The sequence below is a fragment of the Ambystoma mexicanum genome, chromosome 4q (assembly GCF_040938575.1).
Source record: "Ambystoma mexicanum isolate Mex_15411 chromosome 4q, UKY_AmexF1_1, whole genome shotgun sequence".
Lineage (NCBI taxonomy): Eukaryota > Metazoa > Chordata > Amphibia > Caudata > Ambystomatidae > Ambystoma > Ambystoma mexicanum.
Window position 1 is genome coordinate 56,794,923 of NC_090928.1, and position 24,841 is coordinate 56,819,763.

The 24,841-nt window shown below is 45.0% G+C and overlaps 1 protein-coding gene across 1 annotated transcript in view; it reads left to right on the plus strand.

Annotated features, from left to right (window-relative positions):
* Nucleotides 1–24,841, plus strand: part of ARHGAP18 (Rho GTPase activating protein 18) — a 928,328-nt gene that overhangs the window by 253,550 nt on the left and 649,937 nt on the right. Inside the window, exon 4 of the mRNA XM_069607469.1 lies at nt 18,053–18,128. Within this exon, the coding sequence (XP_069463570.1) occupies nt 18,053–18,128 (76 nt within the window). The remainder of the gene's footprint in view (nt 1–18,052; nt 18,129–24,841) is intronic.

A 24,841-nucleotide genomic window follows, 5' to 3' on the forward strand; every position in this document is an offset into this window, starting at 1 on the left:
AAGAAGCGGCCCAAGTCTATGCCTTGTACGTCATTGGGTTCTTAGCCCTTGGTATTTTCAGGGTAGGGCATTTGGACGCGATCCTTTAGCGCAGAGAGTGGAGTGGTTGGCACCCATGCTGTTGTCTTTACCCCGCACTTCATCCTTGTTATATTACACAGATACATGGATGTCTATGTCAACTTGACAACCAATTTCTACTGAGGCTTGGTCTAAACCCACTCTGCCTCAGAGGCCTATTCCTCTGCAAAGGTCTAATCAGTCTGAGGCTTTCTTTCAGGGCCAAAGAGGGAGTACTTCAAGGGCATTGTTGGGGAAATTATGCCTACTCCTCCTGGACTGCCTAATCCGTCACCTATAGCACCCCCAATCAAGCTTCAGCCTCCTGTCTCCCCCAGTCGGGCCTCTGCTTCCTGCACCGCTCCGGCATGAGTTCTAGGGGGGGGCACAGTCCATGAAGTCTGAAGGACATTGCCCATCCTGTCAGAAGTACGTGATGGCGAAGAGAATTTGGGCAAAACGGCCTTCAGTGACTGACTAATAAAAGAATCCATCTTTGTTTTATCGGTTGGTTCTGTCTGAGGACATTGCACTGTCTTCTTGCCCACAACAGGCCTCCTCAGTGGTAGCGGCCACCTAGTTTCTTTAAGCCAGCAGCTGCACCATCTTCTGCCTTTCAGATGTTGAGCAAGGAGGATTGCACCCTAGAAGCTCTGTGGAAAAGTATTTCTCAACTGAGCACTGCAGCTCCGGCAGACTAACGCCACGGTGCTGCTTGCAGCCACACATCGGAGGCTATGGAGAGATCTAGTCTTAATTCGAGAGGTGTCTCAGCAGATCGCCTGGATGAGTTTAAGGGCAGCTTGGAAGATGCTAAAATTGTCTCTAAAGCCCTTCTTGTGGTGGCACGCCACGTAGATACGTCAGCCAGAGGTGTGGGAATTGGCATTGATGCATGGCTATATGTAACATAGTTAACTAAGGAGGTGCAGGTCAAGGTCTTAGACCTCCTGTTTGACAGGCTTGATATTTCAGAGCTCGACTGATGAACTTGTCATGAAAAAGGCCAGTACGTTAACATCTTAGTAGCTGTCTGTCTTGAAAACCAAACTCATCGAAGCAGACTCCTTCCTTCAGGGTGGACGCGCGTTCCTGATCTTGCTCTAGGTTCAGGGTGTCCGACAGAGCAAGCCAGGGGAAAAAGCAACAGGAGACTACTACTAGTTTTTCTTCCACCAAGCTGCTTCAACCGCCACCTCAGCTTCTTGTGCTGATAAGGCAGCCAAATGATGTGTTTGCACAGTGTCACAGAACTCTACTGAGGGTGGTGGGGGGGCATTTGCCTTAATGGGGGGCCTGGAGGACCATTTCTCCAGATTCATGGGTGCTGTGGGTGACCAGCAGGGCGGTCAGACTCGCACTTCCCCCTTTCCTCCTTCCTATCCCCCCCTTTGAACCTGTTTGGTTTTTCCTCGCTCACGGCAGACATCACTAAGCTTTGAGCTGAGGACTATAATTCCCTTTTTGACTCTGAACAGACTGGAATAGAACCCCTGTCCAATTTCCAATGTGTCAAAGTCTGTCCATGCAGGGCTGTGCACCATTCTGGACCTGGCAGAATTCAATCCTTTCCTCTCTCCATAAATTCAAGCTCACTTCAGAGCAAATCCATTCAGCCCTTCAACAGGAGGATTGGATTTGAATGGTGGATCTAAGGAATACTTATTTCACATCCGCATATCGGCCCTGCACCACAAGTTTTGAGATTATCGGTGGGGGAGTCCCATTTCCAGTTTTGAGTCTTAGTTTGGTCTTGATGCAGTACCTAGGGTATTCACGATAATGATGGGTGCAGTGGCCTCTTTCCTCCACCTCCAAGGTGTACATGTTTACCCCTACCTGGACGACTGGTTGATCAGACGTCACTCCATGGAGAAAGTGAGGACTCATTTGACCAATCTACGCTACCTTTTTTACAATTTGGTGTGGTCGGTCAATTGGAGGAAGTCAAACTTGACCCTGTGTCAACGCCTGGTATTCGTAGGCGTTCTTTCGGTGGGGGGGGGGCGGCACAGAAGGGCACGACAACCCGGAGGATTTTGGACATTCAAGAGACATGTTATTTCTTTCAGCCCACAGCACCACAGCTTGGTGGTTCCGGAGACTGCTAGGGTTGATGGTGTCCTGTGTTAAAGCAGTCCCACTGCCCAGGGTAAAAATGCAGAGAGCCGAGACATTCCTGGTTGCAGTACTTGAAGCCCCAATCATAACTCATTCAAATACCTCACAAATTGACTCAGGATTTTCTATGGTGGGTGGACCACCCCTGAATCTTTTGCAAGGGGTTCCATTCCACGCCTCCACACACCAGATGGTCATTACAAGGGATTTTTACCTCCTGTGATGGGGATCAAGGTTAAAAAAAATCTGCAGGTTTACGACCTACGGGCGAGGGAGGGCTGATCCTAACACAAACTATCCTGAGCGGAAAACAATCTTTTTTAAGCCTTGAAGGCATTTCACCCCTATATCCAGGGCATGGCAGCCTCTATAAGGACAGACGATGCGGTCTTCATGGTCTACATCAACAAACTTGGGCATCAGGTCTCCCCTCTAATCCCTAACCCTGGATGTATGCGAGTGGGCTGTTCACCTTCTGGGTGTGTTGAACAGAACACAGAAGCAGGCCAACTGAGTCACCTCGCAGAGACCAACCACGTGTGGCAGCTCCACCCCTTAGTGGTGAAGGAACTTTCTGCAGATGGGGTTTTCCCCAGGTGGACCTCTTTGCCACAAACCTTAACAGTCACTACCTGGATGTTTCATCCAAGTGGGTTAGGGAAAGGGTTCTCTCAGGGACGCTCTGGAGATCCCTTGGGAGTGGATGGTGGCTTACACATTTCTGCCAGTACTGCTAATTCATCGAGCCCTGTGGAAATTTCAAGAGACTGTGCTTTCTTAAAGGGATGGTCTAGTAAAAAAATGTATTTAAAAATAGATGGGCAACATAAAAAAAAATACTAGCATTCTCCGTTTTAAAACCTCCTATGTAAAATTTTGAGCTATTCAAGCTCAAAATTCGCAAAAGCAAGCACATGGGCGCATCCATTTTGTGAAATGTAGGCCCTCCTGTGCTGGCTTTTGCGGCACTAATGAATTAAAAGCCAGCCAGCTGTAGTAAACAAAGGCTTCCGCTGGGTGGCTTTCCCTTCATTAGTGCTGTAGGCAGAGGACGGGGACCGGAGACCAGAGCAGGGAAGCTGCAGCTGAATCTCGGTAAGTGCTATTTTTATATATTTGTTTTTTTAAAATAAGCACTAGCTGCGTTTTTTTTTTCTAAGTTTTCCGGGCTGGAGGAGCCCGGAAAACTTAGAAATAAAACCGCAGCTTTAAAAACGTTGCATTTATGTTTGCGGTCGCTTTTGAAGCGACCGCAAACATAAATACGTTATTGTGTTGGAAAACGCTGCGGTTTTTCTTTCCAAGTTTCTCAGGCTCCTCCGAGGGGAGCACCGGAGACCCACAGGGAAAGCCACAGCAGGCAGAAACACACGCGGTTATGTTTACATGCCGTGTAGTGTTTCTACCTGCAGCTGATTTCCCATTTGGGGCGCTCGGGCTCCAAATGGGAAAGCAGATTCAGGCAGAAACAACGCGGTTGTTTTCGGCAATGCCGCATTGTTTCTGCTCCCCGTGGGGAGCCCGAGAGCCCCAAATGGTAAAGCAGATTCAGGCGGAAACAACGCGGTTGTGTTGGAAAACGCTGCAGTTTTTCTTTCAGAGTTTCTCAAGCTCCTCCGAGCACTTTTGCCTGGACATGAGATCAAGAGCAGATGCTCAGTTTGGGCAGGCAGTGTTGAAGAACCGTTTTAGTTAGGGTTGCTAATTAAACCTTCCACCCCTTGGAAGATGTGCTATGGAATCTCCAACTAGTATGGCGTAAAGGGGACGGGACGTAGGAGTAAGGAAAAGTGACTCTCAATGACTACAGTACTCGTCCATAGTCCCCTTTCCTCCATGCGCCCTCCCTCGCCCTCTAAAAAATGTCCATCTTTAGTAACATCCTTACCTAGACTGGTCGAAAAGGACTGCATGGCGAGGCCCAGCGGTGGAGCCTATAGCCAAGCATGTGCTGGGGCCCGCAATACAACCATTTTTGGTATGGTGCAACAAAAACCTCTGGTCCTGTCCTGTTAAACTGAATACCCACAAGTATGGAGGAAAGGCGACTATGGACTAGGAGTACAGTGGTCAATACATTGAGTACCTTCTCCTATTCTCGTCAAAATGATTCATTGTATGTCCAAGCAGCGGAAAATATTTCACTAATGGTGCTGTTGCAATGTTATTCCTAACACAACTTCTATGCGTTATAATAGGAGTCTTTGTGATGCTGGAAATGCATCGGAGGGACAGGGCATCCGTGTCCTTGTCCTTTACTGCTTTTTATCGTATGTTCTGTCCTGTTTTCCGTGCAGGCGTTCATGTGGGACTCCTGGCGGTGCAGCTCTCTTTTGGTTTGGTGAACTGACCCGTGGGATACCCTTATGACCCCCATGGGTGGGGGTATAACCCTTTGCCCCTAGTGTATGTTTTTGGGCACCTGTGGGTGGCCCACAGAGCAGGGTATGGGCTGGTGGCAGCTCCATGCTGAAATCGACAGGTGCGCGGAGTATCCTTGATTTTGTGATACCCCGGCCCTGCCTTTGGGATCATTTGATTCCTGATGGACAACAAGATGGCCCCTGTGGCCTCTTGCTTTCTATTACCCATTACCTTGTTTTGCCAAAGTCCTGGGAAGCCCTGACTCTGTCCCTTCCCCCTGACTGGCTGTTGGATGGAAGTGCCATATATGGTGTTGTGGAGGCCCGGCCAGACTAGCTGGAGCCTTCCCGGTGATGTATGTTGTGGGTACCTCCTGAGGGTGGGACCCGGGTGAATAGAGTGATGAATATGCATTCTGTTATGGGTGTCTAGTATCTGGTGGTTGACCCAATAACTGAGACAACCCTGCCCGAACCGGTATGACTGCAGCTTGGAGTGTTGAATGGCTCGGTACTTGTCCCAATACACAACTTGTTGTGAGTGTCTGGAGAGAAGTGAATGGCCTGAATACCTCGTGTGCCGGATTGGCTGCCTGCCTGCATGAATGCCCGTAGTCGTGATTGGATGCTTGAGTGTGACCCAGCGGAATGAATGGGAGAAGAAGCTGAAGTCAACTACGATGAGTAACTGACGCTTGACCTTGAAGCCCTGCTGGACGAGAAGAATTGCTGTTGCTCTCCTTCACAATCTGAAAGCTGTTGTGCCTCCAAGGACTGACCCAGAGAGGAACTGGTAAGGCGCCCTCTTCCCGAGCTACGAGGGACCATAGTGCACAGCTGATCTTTGCCAACGCTCCCTGGTAGACAGACCTTCGACAGGCTGCCGACCCAATATGGGGACTGCTGCGGAACTCCAAGAAGCACTCGGACTGTTGTCCGCCACTGTCGCCGACCGGAGCCGCCGTTCTCCCGTTTGCCCAAGAACTTCCATTGATCGGACGCTCTCGCCTGCATCGTCATCCGCTTGTCTCCCGCCGGAGAAGGCCCGACCGTCGACGCGCCGAGGAGCATCCACCGGTGGGTTTCCCGCCACCCAAAGACCACAGACGCCGACGACTCGACGCCCTTGCGGGGCCACAGTTCTTCATCTCTTTGCGGTCCAGAACTACCGTCACAGAGGTGCCCTGCACGCCTCTTCCTTGCAGGACGCCAACACTCTGTCGTCGAGGAGCACCGCTAGGAATGAAGCTGTCACTTCCCTGTCGTAGTGCCACCTGTTCACCATCGGACGTTCGACCCGTAACTCCCGCCTTAAAGGGAGGGCACTCAAGAAGGGCCGTCGATTCCCCGACACCGAACGGCAAGTTCCCCGACACCTCTCGACGATCTGTGGCTCCCGCCTGAAAGGGAGACACTCAAGAAGGATCAGTCGACACATCGTCGGAGAACTCTACTCCACCAGGTACATTGGGGGGGGGGGGGGTAAAACCTTAATAGGAAGAAGTGAGACTATTGAACATATGGACTGGGCTTGTGCGATATCTTATTTACAGGTTGCCCAGGTGGAGGGGAATCTCCACACAACTGTGCCTAGTGGTAGGGGGTCAGCATTCTGCCTATTGTTTCAACCATCTTACCTTCCTGCCTATCTCTATTGCTGGTTTCCTCGTTATTAATCTGTGTGACATTTTAACTGTACAGTTGATGCACTTTAATGAGATTCGATAACATTAGTGGTACCACTTTAGAATTGTATATATTTATCATTATTGACTTCCGAGTACAAAGTGCGTTATTGTGATCGTGTACATACCTTTGAATATTAATTATATAAAGACTGTTTTCAGTAATAGTGTGTGGACATTCCTTTGTGTGGGTTGGGGGACTACACTGTACTTAAGAACCAGCCTGCATCACCTCCTCGAGAAGCTAGGCTTTGATTGCTCGTCCATTGCTACCGTAATAGAGAATCTTGCCTGGGGTCTTCTGTGCCTCTCCTCTACCACATAGAGAGCGGAAGTACAGACACCCCCTACCAGTCTTTACAGTCTTCAATTGGCTATTTTTTTTTCTTTTCCCCCAATGCATCTCAGTCCGCAGGGCATCTGATCATATAAACACTAGAAATGTTACAATTGGTGAAAGTTGCCATACGTGGGAGGCGGAGGTCAGAGGGGGGAGGGGGGCGGCGGTAATCCCAGATCTACAGTTTTTGTAGTAAGTGAGTCACATACAATAAATGACCCACACTGATGACAATGGGGTCTGAGCCCCACATTTCTGTAAGGGTGTGATGACCCTTAATTCTTGATTGTACATCATCATGGATACTATACCTGATGATGGTGCTCCTCCTGAAAACACATGTGTGCTGCTTCAGATTTTTTGATACTTCTCCAGTTCTTATTTATTATAGACTTGATTTTGTATAATTTGGAAAGTGTTTACATTAACCAGCTTATCAAAAATGCGTTCCTTGCGTTTCCTCCTAAAGGGCATCATGGTTGTTGTAGGCCCGTTTTATTGAGTCTTTTAGGATTGCCTCTAACGTCCAATTTTTCAACTAGATGTTTTTTATATTCATGATGCTTGCAGACCTAAAAGCAGCATTGGCAGATAATTAGCGTAGTCATATTGCCACACTCGTGTTAGTAGTATTTTTTATGATCCGCCAAAGAGCACTCCAAGGTCTGCTGCACCATCCACTTTCCAGCATTTCAATAAGGCTGAAGTGATAATCTGTGCAATACCTGGGAAAACACTAAATCTTCAAGTTGGCCTCCTTTCCTAGTCCTACACTCAGGAGGCTTTCTTTCGATAGATGACCAACTAGCAGTTGGCCTCCAAAAACAAAAGGTCACCCAGTTTTGCCCAATTGCATCTTCAATCTAAGCGTCTCTGCTTTTCTTTCACCCACAGGGTGACTGTCATGTAGACCTAGATTTGATTGTTTGACAGCAAGACAGGCCGAATCCCGGTAATACAAAGTATGTGGGTGGAAAAAAAGCTATTAAAAATTTGGTGGCCAAAATCCTACTCTTCTCTTATAATCCCATATTTTACCAACCCTGGAACTGTTGTGGTAGCTGTCGGTGGAGAAACTGATTACATTTTAGAACATTTGACTGAAGGGGCCTTTCCTCAACTCATCTGGTTGCTCACCTACTACAATTGATGTCATAACTGGTGCTCAATCGCGTATTACTGGATGTCCTTGTTTTTCTACAATATATGGTGTTTGGTCTGCTTGGTTTAGACTCATTATTTGAACTCCTTTCCACAGTGTTGGTGAAAGGTAAGGCGATTTCCTTTCTCTAACATCTAAACATTTCTCCTGATCTAAATTCCTCTGATTCTTCCAATCCCAGTTCCCTTCTGTTTTTCTACATCTGCCAGATTTTCTCACTATGGTGCCTTTTGCCTCCCTTTGGAATGCTGCTGGCAGCGAGTTTATTTTTTTAAAATGATTATATAGTGCAATACACCACAGCGCTGTACAAAAATAAAATGGTACAAATCATGTCAAAAAAATCCTAAACTGGCTGGCATGGAAAAATGTCATAATCTGGCCAATTTACGCTGTTGTCTGTTAGGCAGAATCCACTGCAGTTCCCTTGGGAGCACTACAGCAGATTAAGACTACAGGTATATGCAATAAATTCCCTTTGGTATCAGTCCGTACCACAAAGATTTAGTTGGTAGCTGTGGCTGGGCAGTCACTTATCTCAAGAGGAAGATGAGCAGTATTCAGGGTTTACACATTAGTACTACAGTACTATGGCCCAAGAAAACACTGACCAAAGTTTTGTATTAAAAATATTATTTATTTTACACACTTAGTTCAACACATAAATCACAATTATAAAAGCAAGTTAAAACAGTCAAGGAAAGTATACACAACTCCCTATTTAAATTATAGACAAGTTTGAGCAAGAGTGAAAACTGAGCAAAAGGACACAGGGTCAACCAAGCAAAAATGGTACTCTAGTAATTTCTCGGAAAGGACAAGTTATACAGAGTTAACCTCTTAAACACGCGAGCAACACTTCCCAAGTGGATTGTGAACAATTTAGGCAAGGTAACACTTTAGCAATTGTCATACATAGGTGAAAGCCGATCAAAATGGCACTTCAAGACTTGAGAGGGAAGGAAGAGTGGTTCTAAGAGTATGTGGTGCACCAAAACAGTTGAGGGTGAAAAGCAATCTAGGGAAGGCAGTTGTAACAGATTTAGCCAAAGTCAATAGGCCTGTGCCAGAGTTGGTGGTACAAGGCAATGTGCCCAGGATCAAACTGTTCTAGTAGCTGAAGTCAAGTCTTTGGTTTTAACGATTCAAAAGGAGGGTGCAGAAGGTAAAAGATAATGTTAGTCGATGGGGGCGGCCAACCCAGGAGGTAGGTAAAGGATTTCAAACCCCTTTAGCAGTACCCTGCGAACCGGGAGGCCTGGCGGAACAATGTACCTGAAAAAGTGGAAGCGGTGGCGGTGGTTCCTGGCAGTTCCTGCCGCTCGTGTTGTCCAGCAGAGGAAGAGGGGCTCTCCTTGTGGAGGAAGGTTCGAGTTACTGCACTGCCCAGGGAAGAAGCCAGCCGTGGTGATGCCGAAACGGATTAAAAGGTACGCTCCTTTAAATCGCGGTCGTGGTGGACGGGTGCCTGGCTATCCGGTCTCTGAGTGTAGGACACTGGCGATTCGACCAAGGCAGGTACTAGAAGGCGATTGGCAAACTGGTTGGCCCCACCAGCTCAAGGGAAGAAGGCTCTTGCAGATGAAGATCTCCTCTCGTGTGGAAAGAAGTGATGAGACGCTGCAGCAGGGCTTCACCGGTGGTTGTCCTTGCAGTTGTCTTTGGCTTCTCTCCTCTTCAGCTTCTTAGTTCCAGTGGCGATGTCTTGCTCTTCCAGTCCCAAGGACCCTGCTTTCATGCAGAAAGACCCCCATTCATACAGCCTAGCTGTCACTTGCACAGTGGAGTGGTCATCCTGGCGGGAGACCCTCCAGCCTATAAGGGCAGAGTGCGACTTGGGTTTCTTAGGGAACCCTGTCCAGGGTGCCTACTCCCCCCCCCCCCCCCCACCCCCCCCTTCCCACACAGTGGGTCTACCCCAGACTTAGTGGCGCCGCGATGAGGGCTTCTTGGCAGAAGCCCGCCAAAAGGATGATCAAAGATCCCAGACCTGGGTTAGGATCTCAGAGAAAGACACGAGAAAGAAATAAGTTCTGGCAAAAAAAAACAACCGGATTAAAGTTAATAAAAATATAAACCGGCGGTTCGTGAGAGGCTGTCAGTAAAAGTGGTAGCCTCGAACAATGGTAAAATCCCATAGGAAAATATTCCCAGTCGAATATTTACGGTAGTAACCACTGCCACCAGCCAGAAACTTTTGAGAGAGGGACTGTACGGTATCCTCTCGAGTACTTCCATAATAAGATGGTTTTTACTGGTTTGGTTCATAACTATTGACTAGTAAAGTCAATGGGGACTTTACATGCCCTGGGAGACAGTAGTCAGTCCCAGGGTATGGAGTCTGTTTGGGGGTCACTATGACACCCTGTATAAAGATGGTTCCTATGAGGGTGAGGAAAAACCCCATTAAACACAAATTAGCTTAGAACACACATCAGCAATCTGTCTAAGAGTGGGAAAAAGAGTCTCACTCTTAGGAGAAAAAAACAAACCCTTCAAATCCAGCAAAGCTGCTGGGGGACTCTATAGGTAAGGAAAATTAGCCATAGAATGAGGATTCTCCCTAACAAGGTCTCAAAGGCGACATTAAGCAGTTAATCAAACATGAAATTCAGGAACGTCTCATTGCCTCATGTCTGAACATGAAAGTGGGTTGGCATACCTCTCCATGAAATACTTGGTGGAGAGGGATCTGGTTTCACCTACCTGTGCCCGTACCCTATTTTGGGACTTTAGAACTTGTACACTGTATGTTGCTTCCTTTACTAGTGGATGGAAGTGTGCAACACTGAAACCTGTGTCGTCCAGAGATCTAATTAGTTACTAATGTTTTGCCTTCTTGGTGAGTGTTACTGTGAGCTATCTCAGGAGGATAGCTCGGGGGCAACGTGCTCGCCTTGGAAGCAAGACGATACCGAGCAACACTAGTTAGATCCCCGGGTCCGGAAGATTATTTGTTACCACTGTTCAGAAAAGCATCTTGTCAAAACCACGCAAGAAGTGCTCATTTTATGCAAATCTATGGCTGCAGTGAACAATGTATATTTTGTAGCCAAATGTATTTATCGTGCTTGGTTGCGTAGGATGTTGCCCCAAGTCAATTGGTTAACTCATGTTGGCTTTTATCATTTTTGCAGGCCTTATAACAATGCTATTTTATGAACTGCGTATTTTATATTGAGGTCTACTATGAACTGATATTTAATTGTTCCATGTAATTTATTTTTATGATTTACTTGTGTGTGCGTTAAAGGCAAATTTGCCGAATAAAGCTTATGGACTGTAAAAACAAATCGGACAAAACAAATTAATGGATGAGCTTTAAGACCTAAACTGGAAAACGAAGTGATCAAACCGGGAGAGGAAGTGCGTTCCAGTGTTTGGGGTCCAAAAGGGGGAGAGAGCAGAAACTGGAATTGGCACAGGGGAGGGGAGGAGGTGGGGTTAGAGACGGTGATGCCATGGGGCCATTTAAAAACAAGACAGAGAAAGTTAAATGGCAAACATTATTCAAAGTGGATTTGGTGAAGCGGGACAAAAAGGGAAATTGCGAGAGGATACGGAGAAGAGAAGACGTATAGCTGAGAGTATACAGTGTTAATAACTAACAATAACAAATGTATTTTATAACTAAACACAATTCGAATTGTTTTCATTATTTATACGTCAAAGTTATGTGGGGAGTGGGCCCCTAGATGCTTCCGCGTAAGTTGCGCTATGAAAATTGCAAAATAAATAAATTGGTGGGAAGGGTGTTGGGCTGCGGTAATAAAGCTAGGGAAACGGGTGGTTTTGGGGAACCCCCGAAATTGAAAAATTAAATCTACCGTTTTCACTCGTTACATTTTTACTTATTTTTTAATTCGTTAACACATGGAACCATAGCTGATTTATTAATTAAACTAAGTGGATCGGTGGGCGGCAGGTAGACCAAGAAGGGAGGAACAGCAAAACAGACGAGAGAATATTAGAGCAAAACAATTTTTTTCAAGTAGTAAAGGAAAATAAGGTCAAGCCTTACGAATGTTAGAGCTGGAACTAATGGTTGCAGGAAGGAACGGAGATGTGAGAGGAGAAAGAAAGGGAAGAGTCAAGAATCGCACCAAGATTCTGGGCAGAGAGAAATGGTGAGGCGAGGAAAAGAGAGAAGGGGATGTAGAGGGGACAGTCATGGTGGGGTAGAAAAGAACTTCCGTCTTGGAGGGGTTTAGATGTAGGAAATGGGCTGACATCAAGACTGAACCTCAAGAAGTTGAATGTATTGAAGGGGAGAAAGAAAGTTGTGTATCGTCAGCATAAGGATGGCTAAAGGAGATATGAAACCAGGGCAATGGTGTAAAGAGAAAAGCAGGGGATACAAGATGGTCCTTAGGCCCCCCCCGCCCCCCCATACTGAAGAGGAACAATTGAATGTAGGCCAGCCTAAGAAACCTAGAAAGCATGGTTGGTGCATTAAGAATTAAACCAGTTTCAAACTAAACGAAGACCAGAAATGGGGCGAAGAAGCAGAGCGTGATAAACGGTCTCAAAGGTTAGACAGATCAAGTAAGGCCAGAATAGATGATTGCCTAGAGTGTCGAGCGGATGGGGGTGAATTACAGACTGAGGGAAGAGCCGTCTCGGTAGAGTGGAGAAGGCGAAAACCGGATTGATGGAGAGGGAAGAGAAGCATTGTTAACATGAAAAACTTAAGCGTAGAATATATGCTCAAGTAGTTTGGGGAAGGGTAAGAGCGATATTGAGCTATTGTTTGAGAGGATAGGGTCCAAAGAAGGTTTCTTGAGAATAGGGAGAATGGATGCATGTTTTTTTTTTTCTTTTTCTTGAATATAGCTGAATAAATCAACTTTTTCAATATTCCAACAGAATTCATTTTTCATATTAAGTACAACAAAAGTCAAGTCAAATTCAAATACATTATGATACAAACTGAAACAACAAACAAAAAAGAAAACAAACAAGCATAAAATGTTTAAAAGTGTTGAAATCATTTGGAAGGGCCAGACTTGTGAGAGACTTGGTTAAAAAGAAAAATATGGTAATTCATATGCAATATTAAAATGAGCATGAAATTAGATTCATGATACCATTCAAACATCATTACATAAAATAAGTCTCGTCATTATTTAGTGATAATTTATCCTGAATCGTGGTCGGGCCCATCCAGATTTTAACTGTTCTTATATATTCACACTACACCAGGCTTATAAGCCCTTATAATTCTATTCCAGGGAAGACACAAAATTAAATTTCAACATAATGGCCCTCAAAAAGTTGTAGGTGGCGATGCGAATACTTATTGAGTTGGTAGAAAGTAGCACCGACCACCGGGTTTCAGGGGTTAATGCACTGAAATAAGGCATGTGGGATTCAAAATGTTTCCTTCTCAATTCAGTTAGCGCTGGGCACTCTGTGATAATGTGTTTGAGGGTTTCTTTAACCGCCAAAACCATGCATAAGGTACAATGATTCTCATTTGCCGGCAACAACTTCCTTCTAACCAAAACGTCGCGAGTTGGAAACAAATTAAATCGCAGACGTAAGATGGTTGTTCTTACTTGTGGAGAAGGAGATTGATTTAGGTATGGAGCCAAGACTCCAAGACTTATGTTCAAAGGTCAGAGCCACAAAATCTTTGTATGACCAACACACCATTCTCCTTTGCTTTAGTCGGATTAACAATGAGAGCTTCCAAAGACTGATCAGCTCTAGCTAGAATGTTATGAATCTGCGAAGTCCAACTTTTAACAATTGAGTGATCAGAGGTCAGTATGTAAAAGGATAGTATAGTCAATATGTTATCAGACTTTAAATGAATGAGGCACTTGCGAAACAAGGCACAAAGCCTCCAGTGATATTCTGCACTCAAGGATGTCAGACCTAGTTCGTCTTAGCCAGGGGCCAGGGACACATTGAGGGAGTTGTAATACACCTCGCCAGTATTTCGCCTCTAGCTTTTGCAATATGCTTGGGCAGACAATTTTTTTTTTGGTCTCCAGACCATAAAATATAGTTAATACTTTTTGTCTCCAATAGGCTATAGCTGGCCTGATGGTGAACTTCCAAATTTATACAAAATGATTTTGGTCTGAGAAATGGCAGACATGATCTTATGGTCTAAGGACCTAAAGTGCGAATCAGTGGAGGGTGAACCATCAAACAAAATTCCTAAATAAAGATACGTTGGAACCACTTCCACAATCCTGTTATCTATTTTACAGTCAAATTGCGTTCTTCTGGAAGGCTTAGGAGCAATAAACAACAACTTGTGTTTTGCTTAGATTAATTACTAGCGCATTGACTTCCAGATATTCATGTAGCGCAGAAAGTAAATTCTGGAGGCCTATCGGTGTTTTCGAGACAAGCACCAAATCATCTGCATACCATAGGGCTTTGATGAGGGCACCATTCATTTTTGGAGAGTCTGAGACTACATGAAGAAGGGTCTGATTTACATCATGAATGAAAAAGTTGAAGATGGCAGATGCCAGCACACAGCCTTGTTTCAACCCCCTAAATGTAGGTATTGCCGCAGACAATAGACCTGAAACAGATAACCGGACCATTCTAGTAGTTGACGAATGCAGGGCATGTATAATATCACAAAGGGTTGCAGGACAATTGGCCAAATGTAGTTTTTCCATCAATTTGATTCTAGAAACAGAATCGAAGGCTGTGTGTAGATCAACAAAGGCAAAATATAGCAGTTGTCTAGTTGATTGGGCTTGGGCATGTTTGAAGAAGGAAACGTGAAGGACTGAAGAGAGGTTAAAAAGTAGGGACAGATAAAAATCGATGCAGGTATGGACCTTGGTAATAAGTGAATACTGACACCACCCACACAGCCCAAGGGACTGGGGGTGTGGGATGAGGAAGTAGAAGAGGGTAAAAAGAACAGCATGAGTGGCAAGATTAGTTTGAGTAAGCCGTGTTTCCGTGAGACAAAGCGTGAAGCTTGAGTGAAAGGAAAGTGTCAAGGACACAGTGGGCCTGGTTACAGATGGGACATGCATTCCAAAGGTAAAGATTGAGAGGGACAAAGGGGAGGGGTACATGAGATTATTGCAGTTACAGGAAAGCGCATGGGTAATGAATGTAGGGGAGTGGTGCAAAAAGTAGGGATTGGAGATGGCATGGTGGAGGAGAGAAAAAATAAGAGCAAGAGGAGAAAAAGTAGAATATAGACTATCTAAAGGAAATGTGAAGCAACAAGCGCCACAGACAGTGGTCGAAGTGAGCGGGAGCAGTCGAGCGGTGCTCCTGTAATTTTTTAAATTACCTTTTACAGCTCCTATACTTTTATTTGAAAAAAGAAACCGTTCCGGAATGGTTTTGTTTTAAAATAAAAGTTTAGGAAGAAGTTGAAACTTGCACTTCCAGTGCACTGCACTGAACGTTCCCTTAAACAGCAGGTGCAAGTGTTTGGGGGTGTGTAGTGTGTGTGGGAGGGGACGAGGTGATGGGGTTTTTGGGGAGCGGAGCAGGCCAGCAGGGAAGATAGTTCCACTACTTCTTTTCGTACACTTCGACCACTGGCCACAGAGCTTTTAACTAGACAATCCAGAAATGAGAAGGGTGTAGGCCCAGTATTGTGTAGGGGCTGGAGCCAGGGGTGTAGCACAGGGACTGAGATGGTAGCACGGTGATGGAAGCAGCACTGCAGAGAGGAAAGGACAGACACTGTAGATGGCAGAAGAGTGGTATAGAGTAAAGAGTTATTGCCATCCATTGACTGCTGCAGACAGCATAGGGACGTGGCCAGACCCTGCCCCGGAAGTCATCTTATGAAGTCTTCGTGTGGACGTGGCCAGTGAAGGCTCGGAGAGAGGAGCCGCCCTGGACACGCAGAGCCCAATCACTGGCAGAGAGTCAGTTTCACGCCGTCCCAGTCCTAATGGAAAGATGCCCTCTGACATTTCTCTTGATCTAAATTCTTCCAATCCCAGTTCTCTAAAGTTTTGTCCATCTACCGGCTTTTCATTATGGTGCCTTTCACCGCACTAGCTCTGGAATGCTGCTGTGAGTGAGAAACGAGGGCTTTTTATACAGTCTTTTCCAATCGCAGCGGGCATTGCATTACAGGGTGTGTTTGGTGTTTACTTGTTGCTTGTTCCACACTGCTACCTGCCCCACCCACCTCCAGTGCCGCTCTCCCATGCTTCTCGGCTCTAGCTGTCTTGCTTGTCCAGTCTTTAACACACCCATAGGAGACCATGGAAATGGAAGAGGGGCTTGCATTCAATTTCCTTGGCAGCAGTGTTTTTTCTTCGAACGTGGAACCCACAGGGTTCTCGACACACATCCTTAGCAGCTCATGGTTTTGCCCTGGTGTGCCAATAATACCTACTAAGATCGGGCCTACTAAGATCGAGGGGCCAGTCCAACAGAATGCAGCAATATTGTTTAACTACAAATGCGGTTACGTCTTATGTAGGTTTTAAGGCTATTTTGATTTTTGAAGGTGCATATTCTGTGCCTCCCGGCCTGCAAAACTTCTTTTGCAATTCATTGTAAACATCTTCACCCACTGTTTTGGGGGGGAATTGTAGGTAATTGGGTGGCCTCAAATATTATTTCTATTCAGAATTCTAAATCGAGCCCTCACGAACCATAAAAACTACTTCAACGATTGGTGCCCTAGTTCGATTACAGCTTTGCACCTAATCTAATTTGAAGTCCCTTTTTGCATGGCGTCCGTCTATCCATCCATTGGTGGTTAAAAATAAACCCACAAAAAGAGCTGAAACGTATGCTTGGCAATAGTTGAGATTGCCTTGCTGCACTAGGGTAGGTGGAGTTTAGGCCGTAAATTTATCCTCCATCTTGAGTTTGTAGACCCAAAATATAGTACTTGAAAATGAATCTATAAAAAAGTACTGTAAGCGGATCGTGGACATGCAGATTTATGACTTATTTGGAGCACAAACTTTTCTCTTAGAAGAGCAATAGTGAGTGACGATTCAGACCCGTCCCCCACCCTCTGTGTCCATCAGGCTACTCCTGGCCACCGACCTTAAGCCACACCTAGCCTCTCATATACGTTGTCTCTTGGCAATGGATATGCACACAGGACCCGGCCACACGTCATGCCCAGTGAGCACTGTGAACTACACTTGGCTCTTAGGTGTACGATGTGCTGTGTGTATATTACCCCTGAGGGGGGTGGTATGGCGGTAGCGTCTTTGTATTCTGTTATAATCAGTGCATACTTTGGGATTCATGGTTGCATAGCTAACCATACAATTCTTATTGCATTTACTTTTTTGATTTTGAATTGTAGCCCCATCATACCTTCAAATTACTACTTTTTCTGAGAATGTAGCTCCTGATTTGTGGGTTTAGTAGAAGTAGCCACCTCTACGTGACCAAGGGTGTTTATGCCTGTTCCCAATTGCTGATGCATGTGGCAAAGGAGTTGATGGCCTGATTTATGGCTTCTCTGGGGCACATTTACATGACACCACAGCATAATCTATTGAGTAAGTGGAGTGGAAGACTAACCACCCAAGCGTTGAGATTTACAGGATCCCGTTTTATAGCATCTGCAGGGGCGAGAGGGAGGCAATGGATCAGTCATAAAGACTTGCGTATAGGGCAGTGGAAGCCCTATTTTCGTGTTCGTCGTCTGTACCCATTCTGGGCATGGCCATCTGTTGGGGGACATAGAATGTAAAGTCTCTGGAGTATAGAGGGAATTTGCATTCACTTTTAGCTCCTGCTGCTCTGCACAAGTGCCAGACAGCCCTAGATTATCAACTGAGTGAAATGTAGTTACAGATATGTGGGAAAGAGTTATTCAGAGGCACTACTTGGATACCTGTGCCGGAATCTGAGACTACTCGAGGAAAGGACCCTGTGCAATGTGGTGGCTGCTTGCTGGCCTGCTCCTATTAGTAATCTCTCTGGGACAGTGCAAGATGTGTGGAAATCTGTGCCCTCTGGCGTGCAGGACTTCATAAAGGCATTGCTCTGAAGCCCTTCAAAATCGCACACAATTAAACAGATGTGTATTATCCTAGGTAAAATGATTGAATAAATGAGTCGGCGGGACATTTTTGCAATATCCGCAGTTATGGTAGTGCTCTGGTGGTAGAAAGTTTACGTTCTATATTTCCCGAGATCACTTGGAAGTGTTTTGTACGTTTTTGCCTTTGTTGCTTTCAGAAATAGAGCCACTAGCCTGGACTATTCTAAAGTATAGCTTTTAATGCTTGCTCCAATTAGGTTTTTTACTACATGGTGAACTTGCTGCTTTTCTCAAGTCTCGCACTGTAATTTAGGTTTACTTTGCATGTGTTCTTACTTTGTTTTCCTTTTGTAGGATTTGGAGGCAAATGGACTGCAGTCTCAAGGGCCAAGTGGAAATAGCCAAGACCCACTGAACGAAACCCCACATGGTTTGTCGATTCTGAATATTATTCATCCTGAAACTGTTTTGATAACATAGCAACAGTTTTGACATTTGTGGCAGATAAAAAGGGAACATAGACCACATGTTTCCTTTGTATTTGTTTCAGCTTTGCAAGAATTTACTATTCAAATGAAGCGTTTGTGTTGTAGTATTTGTGCTTGTATCAACTGATGCAATCCGATAGTTAAAGGTATGAAATGTGACTGACCTATCAAAGCATATACAATATACATAATACTTTAGAAAATAACATGACAGCAATGACTTGAAAATATTCTATTCTCCTTAATTCAGAAGTAAAAAAACGCAGCCACTACAAAACAGGAATATTTATCAGGCCGTGTCAAGACTGAAAAAACTAGTCTCATTCCTGGTTCGAGAATTCTTCCACACTTGCACTAATGTTTAGCTCCTCATAAATTTATAAAGCATGCAAAAAAATCATAAAATGCATGAGTCACACTTTCTCTGCAGAGACATGAATTGACCTACATTCCACTTACATCAGATGTCATACTTGAAGGCAAAAGCACCAACCTAAACAAGTAAGAACCAACCTGTGGTACTTTGAGGTTACCCATTTTAAATGCACTGCCAAGGGTGTTGATACTATAGCTATATTCCTTAATCGATGCATGTGTACTTAAAATCTAGAATAAAAATGGTTTCAATCTTTAAAGTGTTTGTAGACTAAAATATTACAAATAATTTACTGGAAAATAAGTTGGGTGCGAAGATGGGCCAACATGTTACTATGTCTGTCCTTGGTGTACTCTCAATGCACTGCCGTCGTCAACAAATACTTTTGGGTGTGTGGTGGGCGGGGTGATGGAATATGACTCAGCCCAATGCCAGCAGAAAAGATACTGTTCCAATGGCAAAGAATCCATTAAAAAATGTTTATATATATTGTTTACCTAGAAGGCATGTGAGGAAATGTGTAAAGCCTGCCATAATGTAAATCTGAAGTACGAAACAGTGCTGTGGAGGCTACCAAAGCAGGCACCTCGTTAAGGATCATCTCATCTGCTGGGAAGGAATTGGACCTTAATGTCTGACTTGGACTTACTGCAACTGCTCAGGAGCCAATGTTGTCTGCTACTGACTCTCCTACCTTACAAACGTCCCCACAAGATGACTGTTGGAAAGGATTTGCTGGGCAGGAGTAGGCAGCATCCCTTCTGTGTATGTCATGAAGGGGAGACTGCTTGGAACACCAGTGGGGCTCGGTAGAGAAATTAAGGATAATCAGTAACTGGCTTGGCCCCACATCCCCCAACCACCTGGGTGCTCCAGTTTCCTGCAGACCCCATAACTTATGAAGGTTGGACAGCTGGCATGTAAGCACACTGGAAGAAGGAATAACTAGACTACAGGCATGAAATGATGTATGAAAAAATGTACTGGACCAGCAGCTGAGGCGGGTACATTGAGAGGGAGCACAGTCAGGCAAAGTCTTCCAAATGGATCAATGTATACCGATATGATCTTGATAACGAAGGATGCGTAGAGGCAGAACTTGGGAGCACAGCCATTTTTTGTAAAAGAATACATACATCAGTGTCCGGCATCCCTGCCGAGAACTGACCATGTGCAAAGAAACCTGGTTAAGCTCTGCTTCCAGAGACATGGAAAGCCAGCGATTTCTGAGACCCTGAGGATCCTGAAGCGACAGAGTTGGTTCATACTGCCAAAACCAAAGTAACGCTCAAAAGTGTTTGTCCATCCTCTCCCTATGTGGGTCTCGTGAGCCTACATTTGGCGCATACAAAGCTGTGGCAGTCCAAAATCTGTCAAATGTCCAGTCTACCCCAAAATCTGGTGCAGTGTTTCCCTACAATGGCCTATAAAGAGGGGAAATTACCCCAAATAAGAAGGCTGCAGACATTACCGCCAGAGAGACGGGGCACAGCCAAATGTGGTGCAGCGATTGCTGGCACTGACCAGCAGAGTCTCTGGGCTACAGGTGCTGCAAAACACTGCATCTGTACAGAGCAATGTAGCCACAAATATGTGTCTCGTGCTGAAAATGACTTGGCCGGAGCACTGTGCTTTTTTCAGCCAAAGAAACCCTGAACAGACAAACCTGCTTCTAGTGGCATGGGCACATGAATGATTTCAAACCAACTATTAGCACCTCTAATCTGAGATGACAACCTGGTCACTCCAATGAGGACGTGAGACCTCTTCAATTAAATCATATGAAGTGTAAATATATTTCACATCCCATTCCTCTTCTGCACAGTAAAAAAAACTTTTTTTAAAGCTTCAAATCACACAAAAATAGATTGTCATTACAGTCACCTATTAGACTCAAGTGAGTATTTCACAATTCAAATCAGAGTACCAAATTCAACACGAACCAATTTTAATTACAATATCATTGATTTGAGAGAAAAACTTGAAAAGAATGTGTATATTTGTTTACATCACTGATTCAAAGCACATTCAAAACATTGTGTAGTACAATCAACCCTATATTGATCCAACAATATTAACTTCATATTGTTCTCAAGTAGTCGATCAACCGACAATACGCCGCGTTTCGGGGTTCCGTTGCTCCCTTTAGGTATGGATGTTACTTTTAATATCCCTATCTGTTGTAAAATAACAAACATGTTTCAGTCAATAACGTGTAATGCTATTACCCTTTCCAAGTCCATGTGTGCTAGTGGATTAGATAACTTCACTGACCTTAAGGTTCCGGGGTAACCTGCACCCCTCCAAAATCGAATCAATAGGACCTTGAGGTTGACGTCACCAAAAATCTGTGAACAGTCCCTACAGTGTGTCAGTTTCTAATGAGTGGAAACACATATCCTGTGTTGTAATAACTACATCACATTTCAACATTTTTTTTTTTTTAAAGGAAAATGAAAAACGACCTACTTGAATGTCCAAAACTAATCTGCTAGGAAGTCCCCATCAATTTCCAAGTGATAGCCGCTGTTTTTTTAACCCAGGTGGATCTATAAAAGAATTCACCCATAGTAAGCAAAAAGTCAATTGTAAAAACAAAAAATACAATGCACCTACTATAACTAATCTAAAACAATGTTTCTCTCAATCACTCATCCTTCTGGAAAGTCTACAAAACTGAGGTCTTGGAACAGGGAGAACAGCTGCATGAATGATTTCAACAGGAACACTGCACCCATGGCCTCTGTTTTTACACCCACTTAATATGTAGGTAAAAATCTTCAAGCCACCTGTACGAAAGCAGAGACATCACTTTCCAGTGCTTTGCACAGCCACAATGGGGGGGGGGGGGGGGGTAAGTGTGGGAGGTTTATTATGCGGTGATGACTTGGTTGAAGATGTCAAAGTCCACCTCATGTGGAACACCTCGGACCAATCTTTGGCCAACTCAGACATGAAAGAGGGTTTGGGAAACTCCCCTGCCAAGATTACGTGGGTGCACTACATTTACCCTGATGACTTTCAGATCGATGAACCTGCTACAGTTTGGGAGTGGGAGATACTCCAGATGACTAATGAACTCGCTTGCAGGATAGCCCCCTTCTAATCGCTACAGCAGAAGAATGTGGAAGAACAAGCATTGTAATGTGTGGCCTCTCCTGATAATCACCGTCCCTGGAAGGGGAGGATGTGGCGGAAGGAGCTAAGGATCACCACCTATCCAGCTCAGACCCAGATTTGCTTCAAATTTAATTTCGCATCCTTTTTACCAACGTGGTTGAAGGGTGAGAATTTGTTACTCTAGGACATGCCTCGATTGACTGTACACTCCTCCACTGCTCTACAGTGTTGCCTTCCAAACAGAGAAAGCAAAATCATCCTTTGTCAATGCGAGGAGAGCCTAGGTGCATAATTCTAATGCTGCATAGTATTCACAAAAGGGCATTTTTAGTAGAACATAATAACTAAGTACTGTGAGTCTTTGTTCGATGTGTTTATAAAGTGATTCATGCTAGATTGCCACCTCCTAGTGTTTTAATGGACGTTTGTTTCGCCCAACTGAATGCGACTTAATTTAGAAACCTCTTTTTGATGAAGGGTGGAGCCAGCACTGGTTGTTTTGAACCCTGTGGCTACAGCTCATAGACTGCCCTCTAACTTACTCTGGTACCCTATATGCTTTCATTCAGCAAACCTGTTCCCTCTTAACTTGGGCAGGCTAATGTGAACATTGAATTTTACTAGAATCTCAAATGAACCACTTTTAAAGGCTTGCTTGACATTGCAGGAAAATGTCACATTGAAACTAGAGGAATTACCCTACAATGGATATTTGTACTGCAAAGCTTTTGGAAATGCTCACCAATTTTCGAGGTCACAGGAGTTGTACTTTCAGATGTGTGCGATCACACTGAAGGCTGCCTTATTTGTTGGTTTGCCCCCCTGTTTGAGTTGGCTGTCATGAGTGTGCACTGGCTCTTAGGTCCTACATTAATGAAATGTGGGCTGACCTGCCCTTCTGCCTTTTTTGTGTTTACGTGGACACCAACAGGAAACTTACTTTCCTGGCAACGGCTGTCGTTTAGTGGGAGTCAAGTTACACAAGTAGATTTCACATATTATAGCGATAGATAACATTCTACTTGTGCTATAAGTTGGTGCTTACTTTACAAGATCCTGTATTGTTCCCCAGTCACATTGAAAACAATACATTAGAAGTTCAAGTTTTGTAATAGAAATATTAGGGATAATATAGATGGGGCTAAAGTGCATATAGTTCCTCGAGGTGTTGAGCTGCTGCTGCAGTGTCCTGCTGCACATGATTTGTCATGGAAACCCAACCTGGGCTCAAACTGTCATTGCAATTGATACAGATGCAATGTCGGTGTTTGCATTGCAATGGTCATCACTTTCTGGCTGTGGAGGCGGTCTGTGTCTGGCACAGCTGCTGGAGACGTCTAGTGAGACGACCCATGTCTCGTGGCCCTGTAGCTTAAAGGGTTGAGTATGCTCCAGGTACGTGTAAAACCTAGTCGGCGAATCACTCACTGGGAGAGGGTGCAATGGCGCGTATGATGAGTTGCCATGCTCAAAAGAGGTGACTGGAGAGCTGGGTCAAACGGGTGATGCATGAATGCATACGCTCAATGCAGATACATGGAGTGAGCCTGCCTGGCCATATACAGGCACCCACCGGTCGTCACAAGCAGAAGTCTTCCAGTCCTGTCGGGCACTTTGTCATTGGCATTTGTAGTTTCAATTTTGCCACCCGGAATATCAGGTTATATGTCGAACTATACAAAGTGCAGTTCCCTCAAAATGTTGCTCAAAGCCTGGAGCAAGTTGCTAGCTATGCCTCTTTCAGTGAGGCTACCACGTCAATCTTGACTGCCGAGGCGCTGGTCATGCTGTTCCAGTGCTTAGGTTCCACACTTGGCTCTGTGTATCCCACTCCTCATACCTGCATATGCATCCTCATCCTTCTATTCCTTTAATGTAGCAATCCCCCCAGGTCGGTGTACTTCAATCCTGACCCCCTAGTAGCGCAAATATTTTGTTTTACAACTCTGCCCATTCCAAAAGCTGTCTGCACTTGAAAGCTCGTGTTGGGTTGGGGGCGTAATGTAAATGGAAGGCGTAAAAGCCTTGCATATTGCTGTAACGCCTTCCATTCACACCATGCCCCATTTTCATCAATTTCGATGGTGCAGAGAAGGGGGTGGAATGCAACTTGCGTTTGTGCTTCTCCCTTCCTCTCGGCTATACAAATGCTTTGGGTTTTGTGCATACATGGATTTCCATGCTAGTGCAAATGCTGGCGAAGCTTATGGGCTCAGCCAGCTTTATGCACCGGCATATAAAGGAGGCAGACCCCCATAGGGATGATCTATGGCATTTATAACGCGCCTGTACACGAGTTTCCTTTGTACACACTGCCTGACATGCTCGCAAGCGTTTACTTGTAACTCAACGCTGCTTACCCTGCACACATGCAGGGAAAGCAGCATTCACAAGTAAAATTAAACGCCGATGTGCAGCATTTAATTGTAAATGCTGCTTGCCATGCTCACGTGTACAAATATGCCAGGCAGTGTTTACCCATTTTGCACGGCGGACTGCAAAGGTACAGAGCAAAATGCACGTACATGCTGCCTTTTTCCCTTGACATTTGCATGCCGCCGTGCAAATGAACATTTGGCGCGGGGACCTGGCTACATGAGTGTACTCTAGGTCCCTGCATTTAAATTATGCATTGGAGCAACATGTGCTTCTTGGTCTACAACTTTCCAATGAATCTCTTCATTGAACTCAACATCCATGTGCCATTCCAGTACTAGGGCGTGCAATACACCAGAACCAACTTCTCTTTTATACATTTAGCACCCTTGCTGATTCAATACTAGACCTCACCAAAATGTGTATTTTACCTGCAGCCTGGTGGCTGACTCCCAATTCATCATCTTGGCCTCATTCCCCTGTGTTTCAGCATTGGCTGAAGTCGGTGTGGGCTTTGATACAGGCGGCACCTGTAGACACAGGAAGTGCAATAAGTGACAAGTTATTCAGATTCTCCAGCATGGGGTCTGGCATGGATTCACATGCTCATGAATATTCCCCGTCGTCAGGCTGGGAATCCTCGGTATAGAAAAAAATCAGTATCAGTTTCGTTTCTGATCTGTCTTTCTTAGTAGTAACCAATCACTGGTCTCTGGGTCATACTGCCTCAGCCAATGACTGCCCTCTCCCTAAGCCCCGCCTGCGGCAGCCATCCTCAGATTT